Source organism: Botrytis porri, assembly GCF_014898465.1.
Source record: "Botrytis porri strain MUCL 3234 chromosome Unknown BPOR_018, whole genome shotgun sequence".
NCBI lineage: Eukaryota > Fungi > Ascomycota > Leotiomycetes > Helotiales > Sclerotiniaceae > Botrytis > Botrytis porri.
The window spans coordinates 1-23,101 of NW_024066092.1; the positions used below are offsets into that span (position 1 = coordinate 1).

Genomic DNA, 23,101 nt, shown 5'->3' on the forward strand with positions numbered 1-23,101 from the left:
TAAGCTTTCTGCGATGGATACTGAGCCAAAGAGTTGTCCCGACCGTCAGAATTGAGATACTCGGCCAACTTGGGGGGCTGTTCGCTTGCTCGTTCTCCTTGTGCCGGCATGTAATAGTATTCCTTCTCGCCTTCACTCATATAATTCAAACAGTCGAAAACGTATGGCATTTTCTCAATTTTTTTGTATGATCCTCTGCATTCTTCCACTAATTTTGTTAGGTTCGCAACCGTATCGATGTGTGGCCGATTTCCCAAATAGTCATCCTTTGGAACTACCAAACTCTCGGGTCTATTAAACCAATTTGCATTTGGATTGATCTTTTCGATATGTAGTGTCGCGGGTGGAGGGGGCACAGGTACAGAACCGTGTTCAGAAGACGATCCATGAGAGGGTTTCTTGTAAAGTTCAGATGGCGATTTTGGGAGAGCTCCTCTTTCGAAGATGAGTACTGCTAAGTATAGGGTCCCATACAATGCCAGCGCTGCTAGAATACTGTTTACCACTCCACAGCATGATTTTTTCCAATTTCTTTTTGCCATGTTGTAGGTAAACTTGTTGTTGGTTAGAGAGTGTTCGTGCGCGTATCGATGGAGGGTTTGTGTCAGATAATTGCTGGGCGCAACATGAAAGGTTTATCTCATCTGAAAGCCATGAAGAATTGGATGGGTAGTATGACCGTTTGAGAGATGAAGAAGGCTATTTTTGAAAAAGGGGAAAAATTGGATATTGAGAGTTGTTGGAACCAGGTGGGATAAGCTGAGCTCCATGCGAATGGGGTACGTAAAGCACAGGCGTACGTACTTACAAGGAGTGAAATTGAATTATGTAAGTCAAAATATACGAAGATTCTCTGTAGAAAAAGTATAATTAATGAAAAAGGAGAAGAAAAGGATAGATGGGATATCTGTATTGAGAAGTTGAATTGTAGAATGAGGGAATTCGATTTTTTTTTGACTGCGTCCACAATGCCCACCCGTCTTTGGTGGAGTTAAACAAGCGTAAAGGGGAGAGAAGATTAAAGTTTGACTTGACTTTGCTGACTTCTCTCTTGAGTCTTTAGTGAAGTTTGAGTTCCAATTGTTCGATTTGTGAATCTGGAATCCAAGTATGGGCCAATGAAAGAAGAGGATGATGAGTTTAGGCAGGGGTTTAGGGGTTTGGGAGTCCGTGCAATGCTGGGAAGAATATCCATGCAACCGAAGATGCTGCGAAATGTTGATTCGTGAATCTTACGCGTTTTCTTATATTGTGAGATGAGTGTGCGTCTGATACAATGTGAAGAGTTGATTAATAAGGATGTTTGAGTATATATTACATTTTCTATGTATATACATACACACATATACATGTATGTGTATACATATACATATACATATACATATACTCATCGATCACCAGGTAGATGGGACAGTTCTCCTTTCCTTTTCACATGGGCTCAAATGTGATTGATCGATTGATGGAATGATTTATATCTCAGCCAAGATGAAGGCAATGAGTAGTCTGATCAGTTGAGGATCCTTCCAGCCTCCAGGTTAGAGCATTCGATGCGTGGCCAAGACTGCGGGATTGGTAGCGTAAGTCTTCTTTACTAAATGGGGGAAAGTCGCAATTCTATCCAACAGGGCTGGGCGTGATACCAATCCTTTAAGGGATTGGGTGATGTACACACAAGTACAGTGTAGATGATTCTGATACCGTACATGCTTGCTTTTTGGTCATTCGTGCTTGTATGACTCTCAATGGGCTGTGCTGATCTAATAATATGTAGGAACCGTCTCCCAATGGTAAAAAGGGACAATGTGATACTCGTATACCGTATCATATGTATGGGACCCTTCCTGCAACGGTTTATATCCTCACGGTTGGGATCCACCGTACCAATCGTCTTCCATCTTGATTCGTTGCATCGTATTTTCGAAAAATGCTCGACTGCATACCTACTCGTAAACATTTGGAAAACACCTCCCTCATTGACCAATCATTGTTCAACACCGACAGCCCTTCTTACTCTTTTGTTATTAGGATAATAGGATTGAATGCTCATGCCATGCTGTATATCTATTACTCCTACTTGCACTGCCCCCCATGCGGTGCTTCAATTCTTTGACCTTGGGAGTACAAGTTCTTAGTTCTCAAGTTGTATTCCCAAGCTTTCTCTTAGCGAGCCTGCCTGTCCGCTCAGTTGAGTTAGTTTCAGACTGTGTGGTTCAGGGGAGAAGGGATTAGATTGAAATGGGGGGGGGGGGGGGGGGGGGGGGATGATGAGTGGATCGAGGGGTGAAGTCAAAATCATTGGAATGTCTTCTGTAGCAAATCATCATTCATGACAGACACTATCACTGTCCTCTCACGCCTCTGTACTCATTAGTACTCTGAGAGTCTGAATGTATCAGCGCGTGGGGCAATTTGCATACATTGTACGTGGAAATGATGGGGCCATTTACCAACCCATTGTTTCGGATGGGTAGTAGAAACAAGTGCGTCGTGCTAACACACAACACAGGCCTCTTCCAAAGGAAGGTCCAAAGGAAGGGAAGGGCAAAAGAGCGAATTTCTTTCAATTTTGGGATTTTTAAATTTTTGGTTGAAAAAAGTATTAAGAATATCTCAGTGGAAAAATAGGGCTTATATCTACCTCCCCTCGTAAGAATTTATGATAACTAATGAATTAGTAATAATTCTACAAACAGGAGGGATCAATAGTTAATAATTTATTGATCATTTATTACTCCATCAGACTTAGCATCATCTACCCCTTGTCGTTCCCTAGGTATCCATTTACAATCGATGCAAGAAAAAGTCAAGCCGATAATTTTCACTCTTCCATCCATTCAACCAACCTCGTGCGCAAGCTATAGATTTGGCGACCACCAAACAAGTCTATTTGCTGCATGTTAATGACATCCTCCAGAGGCCTCCACAATACAAAACGAGACGACGTGTCTCAACAGTTCCGCTGATTGAAGGCGTAGTATCGCGCGCGCAAGGTATCTCTCAAATTTGATATCGTGATTCTATCTTTCTCGTCGCACTAAGAAGGTCCAATTTGAATATCAACCCTTACTCGTACATTTAACATCACTGAGTTGAAATCGTTAGAAATGCGCTTTTATGAATGCGGGCACAGTATTCGTACATTTCGTCTGTTTACACGAGTTACAACCAAGAAATGGCCAGCTCAAAAAAGGAGACAATTGGCAACAGCTGCGCCGCTACAAGTGGAGAATTATGATATCGCTTGTGGTATCTCGGGACACATCACCGTCGAGTAGGTTGCCAATCTATGTTTTCTATTTATCCGGTCACTGTTCTAGCCCGAGCCGTGAAGCAAAGACCCCCCGGTATGGCATTCCAGGTTATTCGAGATAATTCACGCATCACGTGTGGAAAACGATCAAGTGGTCTTCCTCCCCTAGTAACTACCTTGGCTGAGGGTGAATTCTCCAGCAAGGTTGGTCGCCATGATGGGTGATGTACCAACGCAATGGATAGAAGGTTGTGGTGTAAGTATCCACCAGATAAGTAAAAGTAGGCGATGCCTTCGTGCCAATCGCTCAAGGATTCTTGTGCATGTTCAACATTGGTTAGTGATATATTTCCATGGCGTTTTTGAAAATTGCGATACTCAAGCTAACATTGTGCATCTAGAATTCACAATGAGTTTCTCCTTCGCAATTCGCCCAAAACACCTTTGGTTATCTACTTACCACCATACCCGTCTTCTACACTTTCATCATTTCATCCTCCTTCATGGTTGCTGAATTCATATCCTGTCATTAACATACCCTACCGCTGGTCTCATAGCCCTAAAACATCATTTCGCAAACAAAGATCTCATGCATTTCCCATACCACGTAAGTAAACGAACTCGATTGTGTCGTCTGGCGTGCAATTTCTCGGTTCTTTACCGAAACGAGACTTCTTAAGTTATCCTACGACTTTTACTGACCATCACTCCAGTTCATGATACACTTCAAGCTTATAGTTGGCTATTGAAAAGTTACCTACCCTCTCTGTTACCGGAGCCTAAACCTCTAGACTCAACTTGTTTTTACAACAATCCAAAACCAATCCAACGACCACTTCTAATCTATGGATCATACCTTGGCGGTACTCTTGCCACTTCTCTCGCCCTCACAGAATCATTCACCTCTTCCTTCTTACCCACTAAGATCCATTCTCTCATAGTGCATAATGGAATTTTTGACTGGACTCCCATCTCTACCACGCCTGACCCATCAATCTTTCACTCTCAATCCGCAGATTCATCGCAAAACCTCTCGTACAATCGCCTCTCAACATTAGACTTATACCAAAGTTCTCCCTGGACAACTTTGACCCTCCACGCCCTCAAAACTCGTCTATTTTCATCTCCATCTCAAACCTTCGATCCCTTCGCTTCACCTATTCTCTTCTTTCGCACCTCCGGCATCTCGGTTCCACAACGATGGCCCATTTCTCCTCCTGCTTCCCCATCTCCCTCATCCTTTTCACCCACTCAGGCATCTAGTCCTAAAAGTACAGATTCTATAGAAGCCGATAACTTTTCTCCCTATCCTGATCCTCATTCTCCATATCCAGATCCCTCAAACGAGTATGCAACCGAAGAAGAAAAAGGAGAAGAAGAAGAGTCGCAAGAAGCCCTCATCGAATCCCGGAAATCAAATCTCATCTTCCCACCTACTAAATCATCGTTACGGATACCAAGATCGTTGTTTACTTACTCCTCTTCTTCGTTTTCCGGAGAGAAAACACATGGTATATCACAAAAAATAACACAAGATGAGGGAAAGCTTGAAGAAAAAAATGAAAGAGAAAAAGAACACGATATTTTCAAACAACAAGCTCAACAATTAACAAAGTTAATGAGAAGAAGTGTAGTAATGCATGAATTGAAAGAAAGGGTTTTATGGGATGAGGATTGTGATGCCGATGAGACTGCGAAGGAGAGAGTTACTGAGATGGAGGTTGGAGATGCGGGGTTGGAGAGTGATACGGTGGTTAGGGAGTGGATTGATGAAGGAGGTTTGTGAGAGGTATATAGATATATAGTATGAGATCATTGATTATCAATGTATATTATATCTGTCAAGAATTTCTTGGTGTGTTTGGATTATCGAAGGGTTGTCCTGTGCGGGACTATACTCCAGGAATATGAATATAATGACTTGTATGTATGTATGCTATGATTCTAGTTTACATGCCACCGTTTACTAATCAGTGAATTCTATGATTGCCTTCTGGTATGCAAATCTATCCATCTATCTCTTTCTACCTGAATCTGTCTAATCTATATGAAATCTATATGAAATTTATATGAAATCTATAATATCTTTCAACCATCTAATTCCCGAACCTCCATCCACCTCTTTTTCTATCTCTATCATCTACATCATCCCACCCCCTAAGCAGCAACCTCAACTTCCTTCCCATCCTCAGTCTTCACCTTTTGTTGAAACCCATCCTGCTGCCATCCACTCTCGGCCGCCGCTCTCAAATTCCTCTGTTCATCATCCGTAAGCGGTTTCTCAGTTCCTTTCCTTCTCTCTCTACTTTCTTTCGTTTCTTGAATTGCAGCATTGGGATCGCTGGAATCGGCGGCGCGAAATTGATAGGAGCGGAATTCGGTATTGGACCAGCCGGTTCCGACGAAAAGGGTGGAATCTTCCCACTATTCGAATAAGGTTAGTTATGTGAATTTTTCCCTTAAGATTTGAAGAGAAGATGACAGAAAAAAAAACAAGAAAAAAAAAACATACATCATCCGTAAAATAATGCAAGAAACCCCCATGCGTCACCACCACAATATTCACATCCTCTTCCCCCTCCCTCTCGGCCTTTTCCCCCAACTCCCTCAACCAAACCCGTGCTTCCCTCGCCCTTTTCTCAATCGCCTGCGCATTCGACGCCCATCTCCCACTCTTACTGTTCCACCCCTCGTGCACAAGTCCCAGATCCACGCTCCCGGAAAACTCCTCCGCGAGCGCCGCAGGCGCAGATCCGGTGTCGCAGGGAAGAGTGGATGTTTCTTGGATTTCGGGGAGTGCGAGGATGGGGATTCCGCGGGCGATGGCGCGGGGGAAGGAATAGAGGGTTGTGTAGAGGGTGCGGCGGAGGGGGGAGCAGACGAGGTGGGTTATTTTGGAGGAGGAGGGGAAGTTCTGGGAGAGGGTTGCGCATTGCTCTTTTCCGAGGGGAGTGAGGAGGGGGTCGGGGAGTGTGTGGTTGGCGGTGCAGAGGTTGTGGAAACCTTGGGCGTGGCGCACGAAGTGGAGTGTTATGGTCATTTTTGAGGATGGGACGGGTGTGGTGAGTCGACAGCGTGTTTTTTGTGTGTGTATGTAGTTTGTCGAGATTCTTCGTAGGTCGGAGAAGGGAAGAAAGAAAGATATAGATATAAGAGAAGAAACCGAATGTATATATAAACACGTAAATACGTAAATCCAATCGCCAATCAACAATTGCAAACCTCCAATTGGAAATTTATCCCGAGATAATTTTCTCAGAATAGTCAACAAAATGAAAAATGTTTGATAATCTACTCGTAGTGATGAGTTTATTAGTTTGTCCCTGTCAGAAGTTTGTGAAATTTTGGTCCGCGCTCTGATCGTAGATGAAACCAATGACGTGATTGGGATTGAGGGCGTGGTGGGGTGGGTGGATTAGGGAAGGTTGCCCGATGATCACGTGGGAGGGGTCAAGGATGGTTGGGTCTGGGGGTAGGTGGCAATTGCGATGTAGATTTGTTTGTATCGCCCAGGTGTTTTTCAGACTGTTGTCCTGGGATTTTGGGTTGGTCTCATCTCTCCCGATGTAGGAATTATTTTGGCTCGGCAGTGTTTTACTGATTCGAGGAGTTTGGATATCAATCGATGTGTACATATTATCTTCGGAAGTTGTAGACTTTGCAACCTGGATACTCACGATAGGATATATTCTGTCATCAATCACTTCGAAAGTTTGAAGCGAGAATGTGCTTAAATCAGAGTCATCTAAACGAAGATTCCCATGATCGTTTTGTTTCAATTACTGTATGATTTGTCTGGAAGCTTGAAGTCAAGTGTCCTCAACGTCCCTCGATATTCTCGAGATTAAGATGGAACTTAACATGGCTATTGTTTTTGGGCTCAAAGAATAATGATATTGGGCACACAGCCAAATCGAGGTTAAACCTGCAAAGGCAGTCGCCCAAGAAGTGAACAATATATGAATGACGCCCTAGGATGTTGTCAGGGATCACTGCTGGCCGGATGCGATCATGTCTTTTTGGTACAGGCTCTTGATGTTTTTATGTACTAAAAAGTCAAATACATCATCTCAATAAAGCTAGATTTATAAAAGGGCTTATGGACTTAAATTCCAGTGGCCATGGCAGCGAAAAAGACTGAGATCACATCTCTCCTGTCACTATTCATGATCCTTTTGTGAATCTCTACTAGATGCACATTTCAATTCTTCAGAGATTCTGAGCTTCAATCATCACAGTCTAGGGGATACGCCAGGTGAAAATCTTCGACCAAATAGAAGTAGCCTCGAAATACCATTGTCGATTTTGTGTGGTAGGCCCTTCGATTCTCCTATGCGTCGTCATTCTCACCAGATCAACAACTAATTGATGACAGGTTATGAAGGGTAAGTGTATCAGAATTCCAAATGCAGTACCATTACATCGATCTTTTAAACCTCGTGTGAGATTCTATAATAAGTATACTAAATCACTTATTAATATCTTACTAATCAAGCTATATATATATTAATAATATAAGTATAATATGATTTTATATTATAAAATTATATTATTATATTATAATATAGCTATATCTCTTATCAAATTGATTTATAATGAAATAGAATGAGATGAAATCATATGGAAAATTGTTAATAAATTAACTAAATTGATTGGTTGTATTTTTCTTTTATGATATAAAATGATTCTATAAGATTCGATTTAAATCGATTTTATTTATAAGTATAGAAACTACTAGAATTTCATTATAAATTATATAAACCTAGGATATTCTTTAAAGAAAACCTAGGAAAAAGTAAGCAAATTCAGCTCAATCAAGCTCTTTCTTATAATTTGTCTTCAATTCAACTCTTATATTATATTTGATTTGTCCCTTAAGCTAAAATGACTAAGTTTTCCACTATTACTAGAATATTAATATTGTTATTATATTCTAGAACTTACCTCTAACACCTCGATTTATAGTCAATCAAGATAGACGACGCGATCATTCATTATTCCTCGTATGGTAAGAGAGATATAACAAAGCCATCATATTTAAGCTTCATTATTTTTCGAGGCTCACACCGCTGCTGCTGGGTTGTATCTCTCGCCTATGAATTCATTATTTGAACTTACGGGTGAGGCAGCACACAGCTGCAACTCACTTGCCTACACAATATCAATATCCTCCTCATCCTCATCCTCATCACCATCACCCTAGTCACCCCCCCTCAACAGTTACCAATCCAAGCACAGCAAGTCTCATACTCCCTTCCCCCATCACCCCACCCAAAACCACCAAACTCATCACGACAATCTCTAGACTACAATGACCTAGAAGCAATTCTTCCTTCCACATACTCCATACAAAAATAAACCATCACCAAACCCTCATCCCCAAGAAATCCCTTACACAGAGATCTACCTCCACGCCAGCTAGCCCGAAAAAAGTACAGTAAATTTCGACTGAATAGCAATATGCTATCACTCCTCTCTTCCTCTCCCGTGCAATCCGAAAACATGGGTTTCTCCCCAGACCACGCCAACAATTTTCGCTCGCCCGCACGCGCGCTTTGTGATCAGAGTAAGATTCTTCTCGATGAAGCGATGAGGAATATTGATTCGAAAATCGATGTGTAACTTCGAGTTATTATGCTACCGCGGGTGCAGATACGCATGGTGCTAGGGTTCGAGATGAATGTATTGATGGAGAAGGGAAGACCGGGGGAGATTCTTAAGAGGGGGTGTTGTGATGGGAGACGTGCTCGAGGAGTGGGAGTAGGGGTTGAATAGAGACAAGCAGGGAAGATGGAAGCGGGGGAGGGGATGGAGATTGGGAGGAGGTGGAGCAGCGTTCATAACTTTACATGTACACAACCGTAGATTCTAATTAACAAAACAAACATCTATAAAAAGGTACGTTTCATTGAGCTACGCTCTACATCTGTAAGATGAACTTTTATTTCATCGTTGCTTTCTACCTTGGTATATACCACAACAACAACTATCTCGTCTGAAATCACAGGTGCGCATCTGAACCATCCATATCACATATCATTCTACATAGTCAACCGCTCTTAAGTATTTCGATAATATCAATCTTGTATTGCAACTTAAGACATTCATCCATAACTATTTGCTAACCACCCCTTTCAAATAAAATCCAACCCAATTACTATCGAGAACTCCACAAATTCCTCGCAAACAAACTCCAAGTGACTACCCACCCCCATCTACCATCCAATACCACCGATACCCATTCCCATGGCTTGTTTTTCTGGTACCAGGGCAAAACGAACACGTGGTAATTTGATATTAGCACCACGTCTCTTATATACCTTGGCAATTTCAGTACCAGCTGCTTCGACGACTTTAGGAGCCTTTTCTCGATATTTGGACCAGTACTCCCCATCTGAAAGACTGAATTCGAGGCGGATAAGGTTTGGGAAAGCTGTGTAGAGACTGGTGGCAAAGAGACGCATATCTGTGATGTCGCAAAGTCTGTAATGAGGAAAGGATAATCGTTGTACAACGTTGCCTCTCCACAAGGCAATTTGAGTGGCATAAAGACTGACATTTTCTGCGGTATCGTTGAGAAATAATGTATCGAATCTCGAGGAGAAATAATCGCAGCCAAAGTAGAATGCACAGCTTTTATCTAACATGCATGCCTTCTGCGCTTGCTTGTTAACAAGCCATAATGGTGAAGGTGAAGTTCCACGTCGACGTTTGAATAGACCAGGTCCCCCTTCAGTATAGATCGCATCCTGGTTAATACTGACTGTAAGAGTCCTCCCACTTCTGACTGCAAATCCCCAGATCTTCATACATAGCTCGTTAGGAAGGTCATCAAAACGATGGAAAGTATCATACTTTGGTCTCGCCTGTTCTGCCTCATATACGGCTCTAAGTTTTTTGATATAGAGCTGCGTCTTGAGTGTGAATCGTACAAGTATTTCTGGTAGATATCCGATATGGGTTAGAAACTCATCAGTATTCAGATTAATGGCCCGACCCCACATAGTAAGATCGTCAAAATTGGTGAAATGTCGAAAGTTTCGATTCACGTCCATCTCTTTACACCATTCAATAGCTTCCTCTTTTGTCGGAGCGAATTTGCCAAATATTTGGAGAACAGCACTGGTGCAATAGGCTTCGTCACCCAAATTAGGATTGCCTTCCCATATAATAGGTTTGGCAGCCGAAAAAATCTGCTCAGGCTCAGAAGTTTTAACCACCGTGGCTTTGGAAGATTTCTTGACCTTACGTTTGTGTGATATGGCTTTAGGACATTTGGGGATTTGACTGCTTGAAATGCTGTTGGAAACTTCTGGGGCTTCACCAGGAACGGTGTCGTCAATGAGCTTTTCCGGTTCATCATGTGGAAATGGGCAATTCTTCCGAACACAACCATCAGGAGATTGTAAGTTTTTGCAAGCTGGCCTCTTCTTCTTTGATGGGCGTTTTGGGGAGGGCTTTGAAGGTTTAGCGACAGCAACAGGGATATTTAAATTGTTGCCCTTAGGTGCAAGGACTTCTCTTGTAGAGGAAGTCTGTTGATTAGTGCGAACTTGCTCGAGCTTCTTCTTGACATCGTCGGCCGCCCATTGCTCCCTAAGCTTAGCCCTGGCATCGTGATCGTGAATGGATTGACAGTTGTTTTTGTATCTGCATCCTTTGCGACTCAAGAAGTACTTGCAGACTTTAATAGGTGAGACTGCTTCGTCGGAAGTGGGATTGGCGACTTTGACACTTGAATCTGTAACATCAGGAGAACAGAGAGCGGCCTTAATTCGGTCAATTCCTATATCAGTAGCCATTGTAACGGCACTATTCTTTTCGAATTTGACCGGAACAATCGAAACCGCTGCGTTTGATACAGCTTTCTCACTCCCAGATACTTTCCGAGAGGTCTCAACTGGTGAATCTGTAACGTCAGATATAAAGTGAGCGGCCCTGATTCGATCAAGCCCTGCGTCGGCAACAGCTTGTACAGTGCCACATCGTTCGGTCTTGGTAGTAATGACTGAAACGGAATCATTTGGCGCCAATCTCTCATATCCAAGTAATTCCCGCGCGATCTTAATCTGGTGAAGGGCCCGGTCGATGCTAAGCAGGGAAGGTTCATTTAATTTTGGAGTAGCATCGACGAAGTCATTTTGTGGAGCTACCACTGCAATATCTGTAAGGGCTTTGCTTGACGTGGCTAAGATATCCGCATCGTTGCGGGCTTTTTTGCGGCGGCTTGATTTAGTGACTTCGGAAAGAATTTGTCGAAGTGGCTGATCATAGAAGCTGGAGAATGACATCTTGATAAAGGGGACAGGCTTAAATTATAGCCGCTGTAGTGAGTAGGAGGGAAACAATATAAAAAGTAAGAACAATGATTATCCGAATCTTTGAACTGTCAGATAAATTTGAACAATCAATCTTAGAGAAATTATGGTATCCAAAGGGAATTCGTGATAAATAAAACAGTGTACTTGAAAGGTGGGTTACGTTCAATGCCTTCTTCTTTCTTTCTGGATATCGTTATCATAGGAGTATCTGAAGAGGTGTATGTATGATGGAAGAAGTATTGAAATGAAGAAAGAAGTCTCAACTCCTACTAGCCCAACCCAAAGTGTGCCAAGAAACCAAACTAAGAGAATAGAATGATACTAGGAAGAAATTTCACGTGAGGAGTAAGATCTTCTGGAAGTTGTAAAAATCTGATAAGAAGCAGGCTTCGAACTCTTTTTGGAGTTCCTATTGGTCTTGAATGTGGACTTATTGTGTAGTTTCCACTGCTGGCTGTCACTTTTCGAGTTAAAGTGAATGGACTTGGCCTTGACTGTCAATAAAGTGGAATATAATAGGACAAGTTGTGGGTCTTTTTTGGATGGAATCTCTGTAAAGAGCTCTCTGGACTTGATCTGAAGAGTTCTATAACATCCTATTGGTTGTCCTAGTCAATATTCAATTTTTGACAAAGTTGATGTAGTCGAAATAAGGTATCAGATGAGGCTCAGACTGTGAATCATATGGGGTACATACCCGGAACCAGTTGCCTTATTAACAACCCTTGTTTCAAGATTGAAAAAGGAAAAGTGAGTGAGTGCGAGGTAGTAGTGAAGTAAGAATTTGTAAAGGGCCAAAGAAGAGATGGTATATGATTGATTCAATATCAATTTCCCATGGAAAGCGTAGGTGGGTACTAGGTGTAGTTTTTTAGGATGAGGAGTGAACAAAGTTGTAGCTAAGAAAGTATTATGAGGAATCACTCTGAGGCAATGGAGTAGCGGTATGTACAATTGCAGGCACATGCAAAACGTTGTAAAGGTCGAGACTTTGCGTCGTTTTTGTTGATTGTTAATTGATTGATAGGCGGTAAAGTGTTAACGTCTTCTGATTCCATCTTCGTTTGTATTCGGGAAGGTCCAGATGTTAGCTAACCCGTGATAAATCTGGCGTTGATTTCAAAATGGGAAGTTGCGACCTTCGAGCAGAAATAAGATAGGAAGAAACTGACCAGTCGTCGATCTACGTTTTCAAAACTTCAATTCTTAAGTTGCCTGTGTAGTAATATCATAGGTAACCATGGCCATCTAAGCTTTTCACTTCGCAGCTATCCCGAATGATAGGTGACCACAAAAACATTTGTACATAAGCGTCATTCAACTAGTAGCGGCGATACCTCAGAATTTCTGTCATTAATAGGTATATCAAATTGAAGCGCTTAAATGAATCTATTTAATCATGGAACCCTAGTCTATTTTACTATGGCAATTTTTTCCCATTCTAAAATTCATTCTCATCGTTTCCAGCAATGATGACGTTATTGATCTTCAATACCATACGACAAAGTTGAGTGGCCAACATCAACTGTTGCTTCTTACCGATCAATGGATCGATGACGAAAGCATCTCTCATGTCATTGCTACCAGTTTGCATACAATCAACACCTAATCTTGTGTTCTTCTCGGTGGCTTGTCTACTCTTGACAGAGGCAAGGGTTTCAATGGACGAGAGACCGGAGTTTTCTGCCAAAGCCATTGGGATAGCATCAAGAGCATCGGCAAAGGCGCGCATGGCGTATTGTTCAAGACCAGGTGATTTAACAGCGGCGTCCTCAACGGCTAATGAGCATGCGATTTCTGCAGCACCACCACCATAAACAACTCTGTTGTCTCTAACAAGGTTACGAACAACACATAAAGCATCGTGGAGGGAGCGTTTCGCCTCATCGATGATCTGTTCAACCAATTAGTAATGATATAAGTATAAAATTCTCGTACAACATACCATCTTGTTACTTCCTCTGACAAAGACTGTAACGGCACGAGTGTTTGCACACTCCTCGATGACCAACATCTTCTCCCTGGTGGTACCAAAGCTCATTTCTCTGACCAATCCAGCTCTTCCGAGTTTCTCAGCTGATAAATCTTCAAATCTTGGTACAATTCTACCGTTTGTTGCAATGGCGATCAATTCTATCTCTGGTCCTCCAACCCATCTCACGGCTGGTAATTGACTTTGTAATAAAAGATGGTTTGCCTCATCATCAAATCCCCACTGACATATAACAAGATTGGCACCGGTATCCTTGATTTGTTGAACCATCTCGGTAAACTTGTCCTTTTCGTATGTTTGTAGTTTCTTAAATTCTTCAACGGAGGTAATGTCGAGCTTATGCTTGGTTTTTGGCTTGGGTGGTTCGAATGCACATGTGAGAATAGCGATCTTGGCGTCTCGAACTTCATCAGGCATTTGAGGGTGTGAGAAGTCTTTGTCGACAATAACACCTTGAACTAGTAAAGAATCCTCGAGAGATCCACCAACCTTACCATCAACCTTGATCAAGTCAAAGTCAACATCCTTACGCTCCAAATCAGCAACAGATAAGATGGCATCAACGGCAATGTTGGCAAATTGGTCATGGGCCTTGGAGACGATTTTACTTCCCAAACTTGTCCTTGCAACCTTGACTAAATTCTCTTTTTGTGTTTTTGTGAATTCGATAGTATCGGCAATTCTATCCAGCTCCGCAACAGCAATATCACAAGCTTGGTCGTATCCATCAGCTATACGAATGGGGTGAATTCCCTTGTCGATAAGTTCGGCAGCTTGTTCTAACAAGGCACCAGCCAAAACCACTACACCAGTTGTGCCGTCACCAATTTCGTCATCCTGAGATTTTGAGAGTTCGACTAAAAGCTTTGCAACGTGGTTCTGAATCTCCATCTGTCCCAAAATGGTAGCACCGTCATTTGTGACTGTAATATCACCATCTGGAGAAATAAGGATCTTATCGAGGCCTCGGGGACCAAGGGAGGTCTTGACAATGTTGGCTACTGTCCTCGCTGCTAGAATATGTGATTTGACTGCCTCGTTTCCATGTTGTCTCTTTTTCTTTCCTTGACTACAACTTCATCAGTACTTGCACTTTCAGCAGAAAAGAGTTAAATCCTTACTCTCTAACAACGATGAAAGGTCTTCCTTGCTCATCCTTGATCACAGAAGCTATAAATTTCTTGTAAGCTTCCAGGGCGATTTGGTGGTGTGTATAAATACAACTTACCCTGTGACATATCAATATCTACATAGCGGGGTGGTTAGCAGAAGCTCTTTGAGACAAACGCTCGGTGACAGCAGGTAAAAACTTACTCATCGCCATGTTTGAAGATGTGCGAGGTTTCCTATATCAAAAGAGTGCTGAAACAAACTGCAGAGGTATCGAACAAACCAAACAAAAAGCAGAATATTTGGACAAACTTCTACCCTGATCAGCGCGTTCCAATCGACAGTTCGCGTTTACTGAAAGCCCTTCGTCTGCCAAAAATTATATAGACCGCCTCAGGCTACATATCACCAGCCACGATTATTAAGTGACCCCGCATCAGCCACAGTATCTTGAACTTCCAAGGTTGACCACGGGATTCATAGCCTCGCGATAAACTCTTTTCTTTTTGTTAATATCATCAATATCAAATTAATATGTGTTTTGACACCCAATCTCACATCTGATATGTATCACGAATTCGCAGCCCTTTCAATGAATCTACAGAATGAACCTTAAGGATGATCCTTAAGAATGAACTTAAAATATGAACCCCTTTCTCTTCCATTTCATCCTCGACAGTTCACAATACAGTTTCCATTCAAAGAGAATTTATCTATACGGTCGGTACATTGGCGAGACATGCTCCACGGTACATACACATTTCATCTTGCTTGTGCTAATTTGCTTCGAAGCAAGATCTTGTTGCGGAGTCTCGGGGACTCTCGCAGGCCATTCATATCCCCCCACAACTTGGTCTACCGCTTTTAATCTCGGAAAATATATCAACACGCGCAAGGGAACCTTAATTTATTGGTTCTTTCGATCTCCTTCTTGGGTAATGATAGCGAAGGTGGAATTTCTTTGAACTTCGAAATGCTTTCGAGTAATTATGGCCATCGTTGTGAGAAAAACATCAACAAAACTTCAAACTTCTGGTACTGCTATTGATACTCTAGATGAGAATGGTATGGATCAGCTCTTGGACTTTTTAGATTCGTGTATCTACCGATTTTTGTATGAGAAATCCCACAATCAACTCCAATACTTGAGTCTTGAGCAGGTCAGCGAAGCGGGGAAAACAGATTGGGTGTTTCTCTCTTGGAAGCAACAAAAGTCGTCGTCTGATAATTTGACCCAAGAGGGCTGTCAATAATGTCATGGTTCGTACATATTCAATGCTGCACAGGGTATAAACAGGTCTAGGCGTCGGAAGTATATAGACGAAACATGGCTATCGAATGACAACTACTCCTTTTTGTTGGGATGAAAGCTTTACACCCCGCGCCACCAATTATGTACCTATGTCAAATTGTCAAAGCTAATTTTAATGCTGTTTGATTCATCTAATATTGAAATCTCCCTTTCCTCACACAGGCGAGTCACACAACTATCCTTTATACTGACATACTTTTGCAGAGAAGAAGTTTTATATAAAAGCAGCAACACTTTAACGGCCAAGAAGCCCTAGGAACTTATGTCGTACCTGCATTCAGGGGAACACTAAGAACTAAAATCTAATCGACTCGCCTGGCGACTACAAGAGAAAAGCTCACTCTGAACAAAAAAATAGGCACACCAAAAAGACAGTCCTATTTTCAGAATTCCTTTTTAAGATCGAGAGTTAGTATTTTTCATTTTTTATTGGTAATAAAATATTAGGAGCTTATAACTTACAAGATGTATTTGTTTTGTACAATTTATAATATCTTTTCAAATTGTTTTTTATTTTTGAAATATTAGTGTTTTAAAGAGAGTCTCGATTTTGGCGGATTTGGTGTGCCCATTTTTTCGTTCAGAGTGAGGCAAGTCATAGCATTCAACCGCTTTTTGGCGGGTCAGAGTTTCAGATATATTCAAAGATTAGTACCACATTTCCCCTCGGATATATGAAATCGTCGGTAGGAACATTCTTTCAAGTTTCAATCCTACATTCAAACAACTAGTGTTGTTTAATCTAAATGTCACTTTAATTGGCTACGGCACAGTGATTTTGACTTCATCAACAAGGATTTCCATGATCCTCATCATGCTCATCTCTTTGATCTGACCCAGGTGCATTGTCCCTTTAATTCCCCACCCCAAGTTCTCGATTGATTCCTTACACAGGAGGAATCGGCATAACATGGACCTGGCATATACTCGAGCGAGTAAAAAGTACATGGCAGACCTACTCGGCACATATAGGCAAGTACGGTTCCAGATCTTTCAATGTTTCTTGAAGCATTCTATCTTTGACTTCTCTTTTCTATTCTAAACGCAGATTTGTCTGCCTTTCACTCTTTTGAGGTTTCACCTCCGTTTTTTATCTTTTACCATTTACCTATCCCTTCCATTTTCAATCGTTCATTTTCAAGTTATTTGCAAAATGCAATTCAGCACATTATCAGCCCTTGCGGCAATTGTCCTCCCAGCTTTAGTATCAGCACAGTTGACTGGTTCAGTTGGCCCATTGACTTCAAGAGAATCTAAAGCTACAAAGATTTGTAGTGTTTTGGATTATGGTGGAAAGGCAAGCAAGACTTCAGATATTGGCCCGGCGCTTACTTCTGCATTCGCTGCTTGCAAGACTGGTGGAACAGGTACACAATTCAAGATCCATTTCCATCTCCTGAAAGCTTATTTTTAAACAGTTTATGTCCCACCTGGAGATTATGGTATGACTACTTGGGTTACACTTAGCGGAGGTTCGGCATGGGCACTTAAGCTTGATGGTATCATTTATCGTGTTGATGGCGGTGATGGAAATATGATCATGATCAAACACACTACCGATTTCGAAATGTACAGTAGTACCTCTGCAGGTGCTATTCAAGGTTATGGTTATGAATATCACAAAGACTCGACTTATGGTCCACGCCTCCTCCGATTTTTCGATGCTAAAAACTTCTCCATCCACGACATTGCTTTAGTCGATGCTCCTGCATTCCATTTCTCTATTGATACTTGCGAGAGTGGAGAGGTTTACAACATGATCATTCGTGGTGGTAACGAGGGTGGTCTTGATGGTATTGATGTTTGGGGAACCAACATCTGGATTCATGATGTTGAAGTTACTAACAAGGATGAGTGTGTTACTGTCAAGGTGAGTTTTTTTTCCCAATGAAGCTTTTCTAAGATATCTAATCACGTCGTAGAGTCCTTCCGATCATCTTCTCATTGAGGATATCTATTGTAACAGTTCAGGAGGCTGTGGTATGGGATCTTTCGGAGCAGACACTGCCATCTCCCACATCATCTACAACAATGTTTACACTTACGGATCTAACCAAATGTACATGATCAAATCAAACGGTGGTAGCGGAACCGTTTCTGACTGTCAATTCAACAACTTCATCGGTCGCTCCAACGCCTACAGTTTGAACCTTAACGCAGCCTGGACTCAAGCAAGCAAAGCTGCCGGCAATGGAGTCATCTACGAGAACCTCTCCTTCAACAATTGGAAGGGAACGTGTGAGAGCGCCACTGCACGTGGACCAATCAACCTCCTCTGCTCATCCACCGCACCATGCACCAACATCACTATCACTGACTTTGCCATCGGAGCTGATTCCGGCAGCACCGGAAAATACGTTTGCCAAAACGCTTACGGTTCAGGAGGATGTCTCGAAGCCGATACCAATTCCCCATCTGCTTACACTACAACTCAATCTTGGTCCGCTATGCCAACCGGTTACGAAGCTTCTACCATGGCCCAAGATTTGGCTACTCCTTTCGCCGTGAGCGTAAGCATTCCTATCCCAACCATTCCAACCTCTTTCTTCCCAGGCAGAACCCCTGTCTCCGCTCTCATGGCCAATGGAGGTGGATCTTCAGTTGCAGCCTCCGCATCCCACGGAGCGATCACCACCTCTTCCAAAGTCGCAGTAGCCACTTCAACCCCCGTCGCTTCCTCCTCAAAAGTCGCTGCTACATCCAGCAAAGCCTCTTCCACAGCAGCCGTTGCTACTACCAAAGCTTCTTCCACAGCTGCCGTCGTTTCCACCAGCAAAACTACTCTCGTCACCCCAAAATCCAGCTCAACTCTCGCTACTTCCGCGAAACCAGCTACTACAACCGCCGCTTCATCCTCTGGCTCAGTCCCTTTGTATGGTAACTGCGCTGGAGGAAAGTCTTGCTCTGTCGGTACGTGTGTGAAGCAGAATGAATATTATTCTCAGTGTCTTTCTACATAGACTGACTAATGGTGCGATAGATGGTGGGTCAAGTGGTAAAGTTTCTTCAACTGAAATTGCTAGCTCGGTTGCTCCTGTTGCAACGGATGAATCGGATGCAGGGGGAGTGGACGAAGATGATGAGTGTGAACTCTAGATCTTGAGACGATAACCTGGATGTGGGGATGTAAGGAGAGAAAGGAAATATTTGAGAAGGGGATAGATTCATTGTATCATAGTTAGAATAGTATCTTGATTGTAAATATTGGAATGAAAAAAAAAACACTTCCTACTGCCCTGTTGAATGGGGTGGAGGATGATTGAATTTTATTTGTTGCGTATGTTTCATTTCTGGCCGATCATAAATACAGATGTTGGAAATGAGTACAAAATTCATTTTTGTGCTGTTATTGATCTTAATTTCCTTATTTGAAGGTTCAAGTACTTCCTCTTTCAACCTCTCTTCCCACTCCTCTGCAGCCGGTATTTCGGCTATCTTTTTTATCTCCGCTTCAATCATTCTCCATCTCACCACCACTCTCCGCATCTTTTCAATTTCTCAATCTCTAAACCTCTATCCCTTAAACTTCCTCCCATATCTCCACCCCCAGAAAAACTCTTCCTCTCCAAATTCCCATAGTGGCATACACAGGAAACAAAAAGCACGACTTCCGACGCCATAAAGCTTTCTCGCTTCTGTAGCTCGGATCTCAACATTCGAAGAAGTGAAAAATTCAAGTACTTATGTTAAAAATATAACTGCGTGTAGCAGAGAAAGAGTAAATTGTTGAATTGTTGGATAGTGATGAATGTAACTTCTAATTCCCGCGTGCTTTTCCCTTCCTTTGACCAATAGCCTTGAAGATGATTTCTCCTCTCCTGTTCTCATCTACCCCTATATCCTCATACCCCCTATTTCCTACCTCCTACCTCCTACCTCCTACCTCCTACCTCCTACCTCCTACCTCCTACCTCCTAACACATTCTTTCTCATTCGCGATCCTATCTCGCTTTTCTCCCTTTGGTCCCCCTCCATCTCTCCCCTCCTCCCTTCTTTCCTCCCTCCCTACCCCCCAAACCCTAGCATCCAACAAACCCCCACCTCACACCTCACAAACCCCCCGTACAAAATCAAAACACAGCCCACAGCTCTCCACACCGAAACATCCCATGTTTTCATAATAACAGGTGTTAAAACCCCCGAGGTACCCATTAGCAGACCGGTGCGGAAGGCACGGCGAGTTTGAGGGGAGAAATAGGGGAGGGTGTCATCGTGTTGTGTTGTGTTATGAGATATCTACATATAGAATTGTTGAAGAGGGGGTGTGAGGATATAGATAGAAAGTCGGAGATGGATAATCAGGAAGGAAGGAAGATGTAATCTTTACAGGTGAAGGGAGTGTCTTGTCTGGCTCCAAAAATCTCAGCCCTGCTGTTTGTGGCGTATGCCTTGCATGTATATGTATGTCAGCTTACTAGTCATTCCATCCATCCAACTCATGTCGAACTTCCAAACCAGTATCTTCCGATGTGATCAGTCAATTTCAGAAAAATAAGAAGGTGGGTATGAAAAGAGTTTCGATGAAATGAAATCTATCTTTCATTGTCCCCTTCGTTAGAAAATGCATAATGAGGGATGCTTACTTCATACTAGCAGACATAAATCAAAAGTAGAAAGTTCTCAAATTCCTAGATGCGATTTCGCAGAAACGCACAATACTATACAAATCCAACTAATTCACACCAATAATTCACTTATACCATTCCATCATACCAGACTCCCTAGTGTCAAGCATTATATTATCAATGAGGACGTTCGTATTTAATATAACATATCCCACAATTCACAACCACAACTTATCAAATGCCCAATACACAAAAAACATTCCATGCAAATAAGCTCCCCATTGACCAATCCATAACCACCTAAAACAATGCCGTGTAGTGCATACCAAAAAACAAACAGATCAGACCATACCAAACCAGACCGAGCCAAACAAAATAATAAAAATTCCAAACCACAAACGCCTATGTATGTATAGCCACAAAAGGTAACATGTACAATTTATTATTCCCATCCTCCATAACTCAATAACCCAATGCCGCTTTGCTAACACCATGAGTATATACGCTAGATGCTTATATCAAAACCTCAACTTCATACATTACTTCGTATACCCATCCCATCCCATGCAAAGCTCCACACGAGTCCAGACTTCCATATGAGTAAATTACACCACAACACCCCTATCACTCCATCCATCCTTTCCCTTCCAAGCCCAAACCCAGAATACGATTCCAACGCCCACACTCCCTGCCATTCCCCAGAAAGTTCCCGCATAACAACTTTGTCCCCAACAGAGTACTCCATCACCAAGGAATTCTTTCCATAGTCCCTCGGCAACTTTCTGGTAAACTTGACTATAGATCACACCCCAGAGTGTAGCACCTAGTGCTGGAACCATTGCCACGATTCCCCAGTTAGTTCCAAAGTTTTCTACACCCCAAATAACCGTTACGATCAAAGGAGTCAGGGAAAACAAAGCACCGTAACCGGATCCGATGAGAGTGGAAATAATCCAGAAGCGGTCAGCGTGGTTTTGGCAAATTCCTGCAGCCAGTAGGATATCACCTAAGAGGATTAGGAGGGCTGATAGAATAAGGAATGTTATACGAGATATTGTGAACCGAGATCTAGGTTGTGGTGGGAGAGAAGCGAAAGAATTTGACAGAGAACCGAAATGATGTGCGATAGGAACCGGAGCCAATACATCAGTGAGGGTGCCAAATAGGATACGAGCGATGGTTGAGGTAAATGCCACAACTGAAACATGTGTTGCTGCAGAAGTAGGATTGTGGATTGTAGGTGGATTCAGCGTGCCGATTATCGTGCCCAAATTCGTGATGAATGACTCGCCTGGTCCGGAGACGAAGAAGAATCCAATGGCCAACCACCACATTGTATGGTCTTTAAGGAATCGCCTTGTTTCTTCATTTAATAACCAAGTCTTCTTTCTCGCTTCTTCATCCTCCTCGTCCACGCCACCTCGCTCTTCTCCATTCAGAGTACCATATCCTCTCCTAGTATATCCTTCCTCCTCCCCAAGTAACCCACTCCTCTCCAATTCCTCAACAGCTTCTTCAATCAATTCATCCTCATCCACAATCTTCAACAACCCACATCCAATAAACCCCACCACAAGAAGCGTAACAGCCAAGAACCAAAAGAACCTTCCCACATCAACATCTCCCCTTTGACCGTCTCTCCCCCTCTCATGCAGTATCTTCTCCCCCACCTGACTCTGCCACATTCCACTCAACCCAAACGCTGCAATCGGACATGCAAGAGCCAGACCTCTATATTTCGATTTCCCAAAATTCTTCGCACATGCCGTCACCGCACTGATATACATACAAGTCGTTGCCATCCCAATAATCATAAATGCAATCACCATCCAGAGAATTGGCCATCCTCTTTCCGTCACATAACGCTCTATATCTTTCTCTCCACTCTTATATGTAAGTGCCGCCAATCCATAACCAGCTCCAAACATGATTCCCGCCCCAAGAGACAGTGGCGCAGGTCCAACCCGATCGCATAGATATCCGAATACCGGCACTGGCAGATACATTGCCAATTCCGCCGCGATAATAACAATATTGACTTGTAGTTGTGTGTAATGCAATCGCGATTGAAATAGATGGCCATAAAGCGAATAAGCGGTGATGGAACCTGCGCAGAGACAGGAGAGAATGGCGGAGGCGTAGGAGGTATAGCGGATCATATCTTGTTTACGAGCTTTTTGTTCGCGGAAAGTAGAGGAAGACGAGGATGGTGATCGTAGAGATGAGGATGGGGAGGAGGATCGAAAGAGAAGGGTACGATTTGTGGGCGCCATGGTTTTGATGGGTGATGGGCCCGGATTTGTGTAGATATCTATGTCAGATACAAGGGCATCGAATGAGTTCTAAATCAAGATGTACTCTAGAGGCTTGAATTTCAAAGGAATTGGGAATTGAATCAAGGAATACCGTAGATTCAAATGATAACGAATTCAACAGTTTTGAATGAGAGAAATTCAGCGAAGTATGTTGTGATTGTTGTAATATTATGACTCCCGAGGTCTCTGAGCTTGGAGCTTGAAAGTGTGGATGATCTCTCAAACGCGACTTCGG

General features: G+C 42.6%; 8 protein-coding genes across 8 annotated transcripts; 3 read left to right on the plus strand and 5 right to left on the minus strand.

Moving 5' to 3' along the window:
- On the minus strand, positions 1 to 542 carry EAF01_010756 (uncharacterized protein; the record flags this gene model as incomplete). Its single annotated transcript, XM_038919013.1, has 1 exon — positions 1 to 542. A coding segment is annotated over one exon (542 nt), but the record flags the coding sequence as incomplete, so codon positions are not given.
- Positions 543 to 3,104: 2,562 nt separating this feature from the next.
- EAF01_010757 (uncharacterized protein) lies at positions 3,105 to 5,036 on the plus strand (the record flags this gene model as incomplete). Its single annotated transcript, XM_038919014.1, has 3 exons — positions 3,105 to 3,271; positions 3,652 to 3,857; positions 3,964 to 5,036. 3 exons carry the CDS (start codon positions 3,105 to 3,107, stop codon positions 5,034 to 5,036), a joined length of 1,446 nt encoding a protein of 481 aa, XP_038765297.1.
- A 371-nt stretch (positions 5,037 to 5,407) lies between these two features.
- Positions 5,408 to 6,290, minus strand: EAF01_010758 (uncharacterized protein; the record flags this gene model as incomplete). Its single annotated transcript, XM_038919015.1, has 2 exons — positions 5,408 to 5,674; positions 5,763 to 6,290. The coding sequence occupies 2 exons, from the start codon at positions 6,288 to 6,290 to the stop codon at positions 5,408 to 5,410; spliced, it is 795 nt and encodes a 264-aa protein (XP_038765298.1).
- A 3,175-nt stretch (positions 6,291 to 9,465) lies between these two features.
- EAF01_010759 (uncharacterized protein) lies at positions 9,466 to 11,541 on the minus strand (the record flags this gene model as incomplete). The annotated part of the gene is made up of 1 exon (XM_038919016.1): positions 9,466 to 11,541. One exon carries the CDS (start codon positions 11,539 to 11,541, stop codon positions 9,466 to 9,468), a length of 2,076 nt encoding a protein of 691 aa, XP_038765299.1.
- A 1,355-nt stretch (positions 11,542 to 12,896) lies between these two features.
- EAF01_010760 (uncharacterized protein) lies at positions 12,897 to 15,014 on the minus strand. The gene is made up of 5 exons (XM_038919017.1): positions 14,879 to 15,014; positions 14,793 to 14,810; positions 14,686 to 14,734; positions 13,517 to 14,633; positions 12,897 to 13,465 (listed from the first exon to the last, which is right to left on the minus strand). Exons 1-5 carry the CDS (start codon positions 14,886 to 14,888, stop codon positions 13,013 to 13,015), a joined length of 1,647 nt encoding a protein of 548 aa, XP_038765300.1. The 5' UTR covers positions 14,889 to 15,014; the 3' UTR covers positions 12,897 to 13,012.
- Positions 15,015 to 15,663: 649 nt separating this feature from the next.
- On the plus strand, positions 15,664 to 15,927 carry EAF01_010761 (uncharacterized protein; the record flags this gene model as incomplete). The annotated part of the gene is made up of 1 exon (XM_038919018.1): positions 15,664 to 15,927. The coding sequence occupies one exon, from the start codon at positions 15,664 to 15,666 to the stop codon at positions 15,925 to 15,927; it is 264 nt and encodes an 87-aa protein (XP_038765301.1).
- A 1,212-nt stretch (positions 15,928 to 17,139) lies between these two features.
- EAF01_010762 (uncharacterized protein) lies at positions 17,140 to 19,082 on the plus strand (the record flags this gene model as incomplete). The annotated part of the gene is made up of 4 exons (XM_038919019.1): positions 17,140 to 17,353; positions 17,405 to 17,856; positions 17,909 to 18,896; positions 18,967 to 19,082. The coding sequence occupies 4 exons, from the start codon at positions 17,140 to 17,142 to the stop codon at positions 19,080 to 19,082; spliced, it is 1,770 nt and encodes a 589-aa protein (XP_038765302.1).
- Positions 19,083 to 21,156: 2,074 nt separating this feature from the next.
- EAF01_010763 (uncharacterized protein) lies at positions 21,157 to 22,824 on the minus strand (the record flags this gene model as incomplete). The annotated part of the gene is made up of 1 exon (XM_038919020.1): positions 21,157 to 22,824. One exon carries the CDS (start codon positions 22,822 to 22,824, stop codon positions 21,157 to 21,159), a length of 1,668 nt encoding a protein of 555 aa, XP_038765303.1.
- Between the last annotated feature and the right edge of the window lie 277 nt (positions 22,825 to 23,101).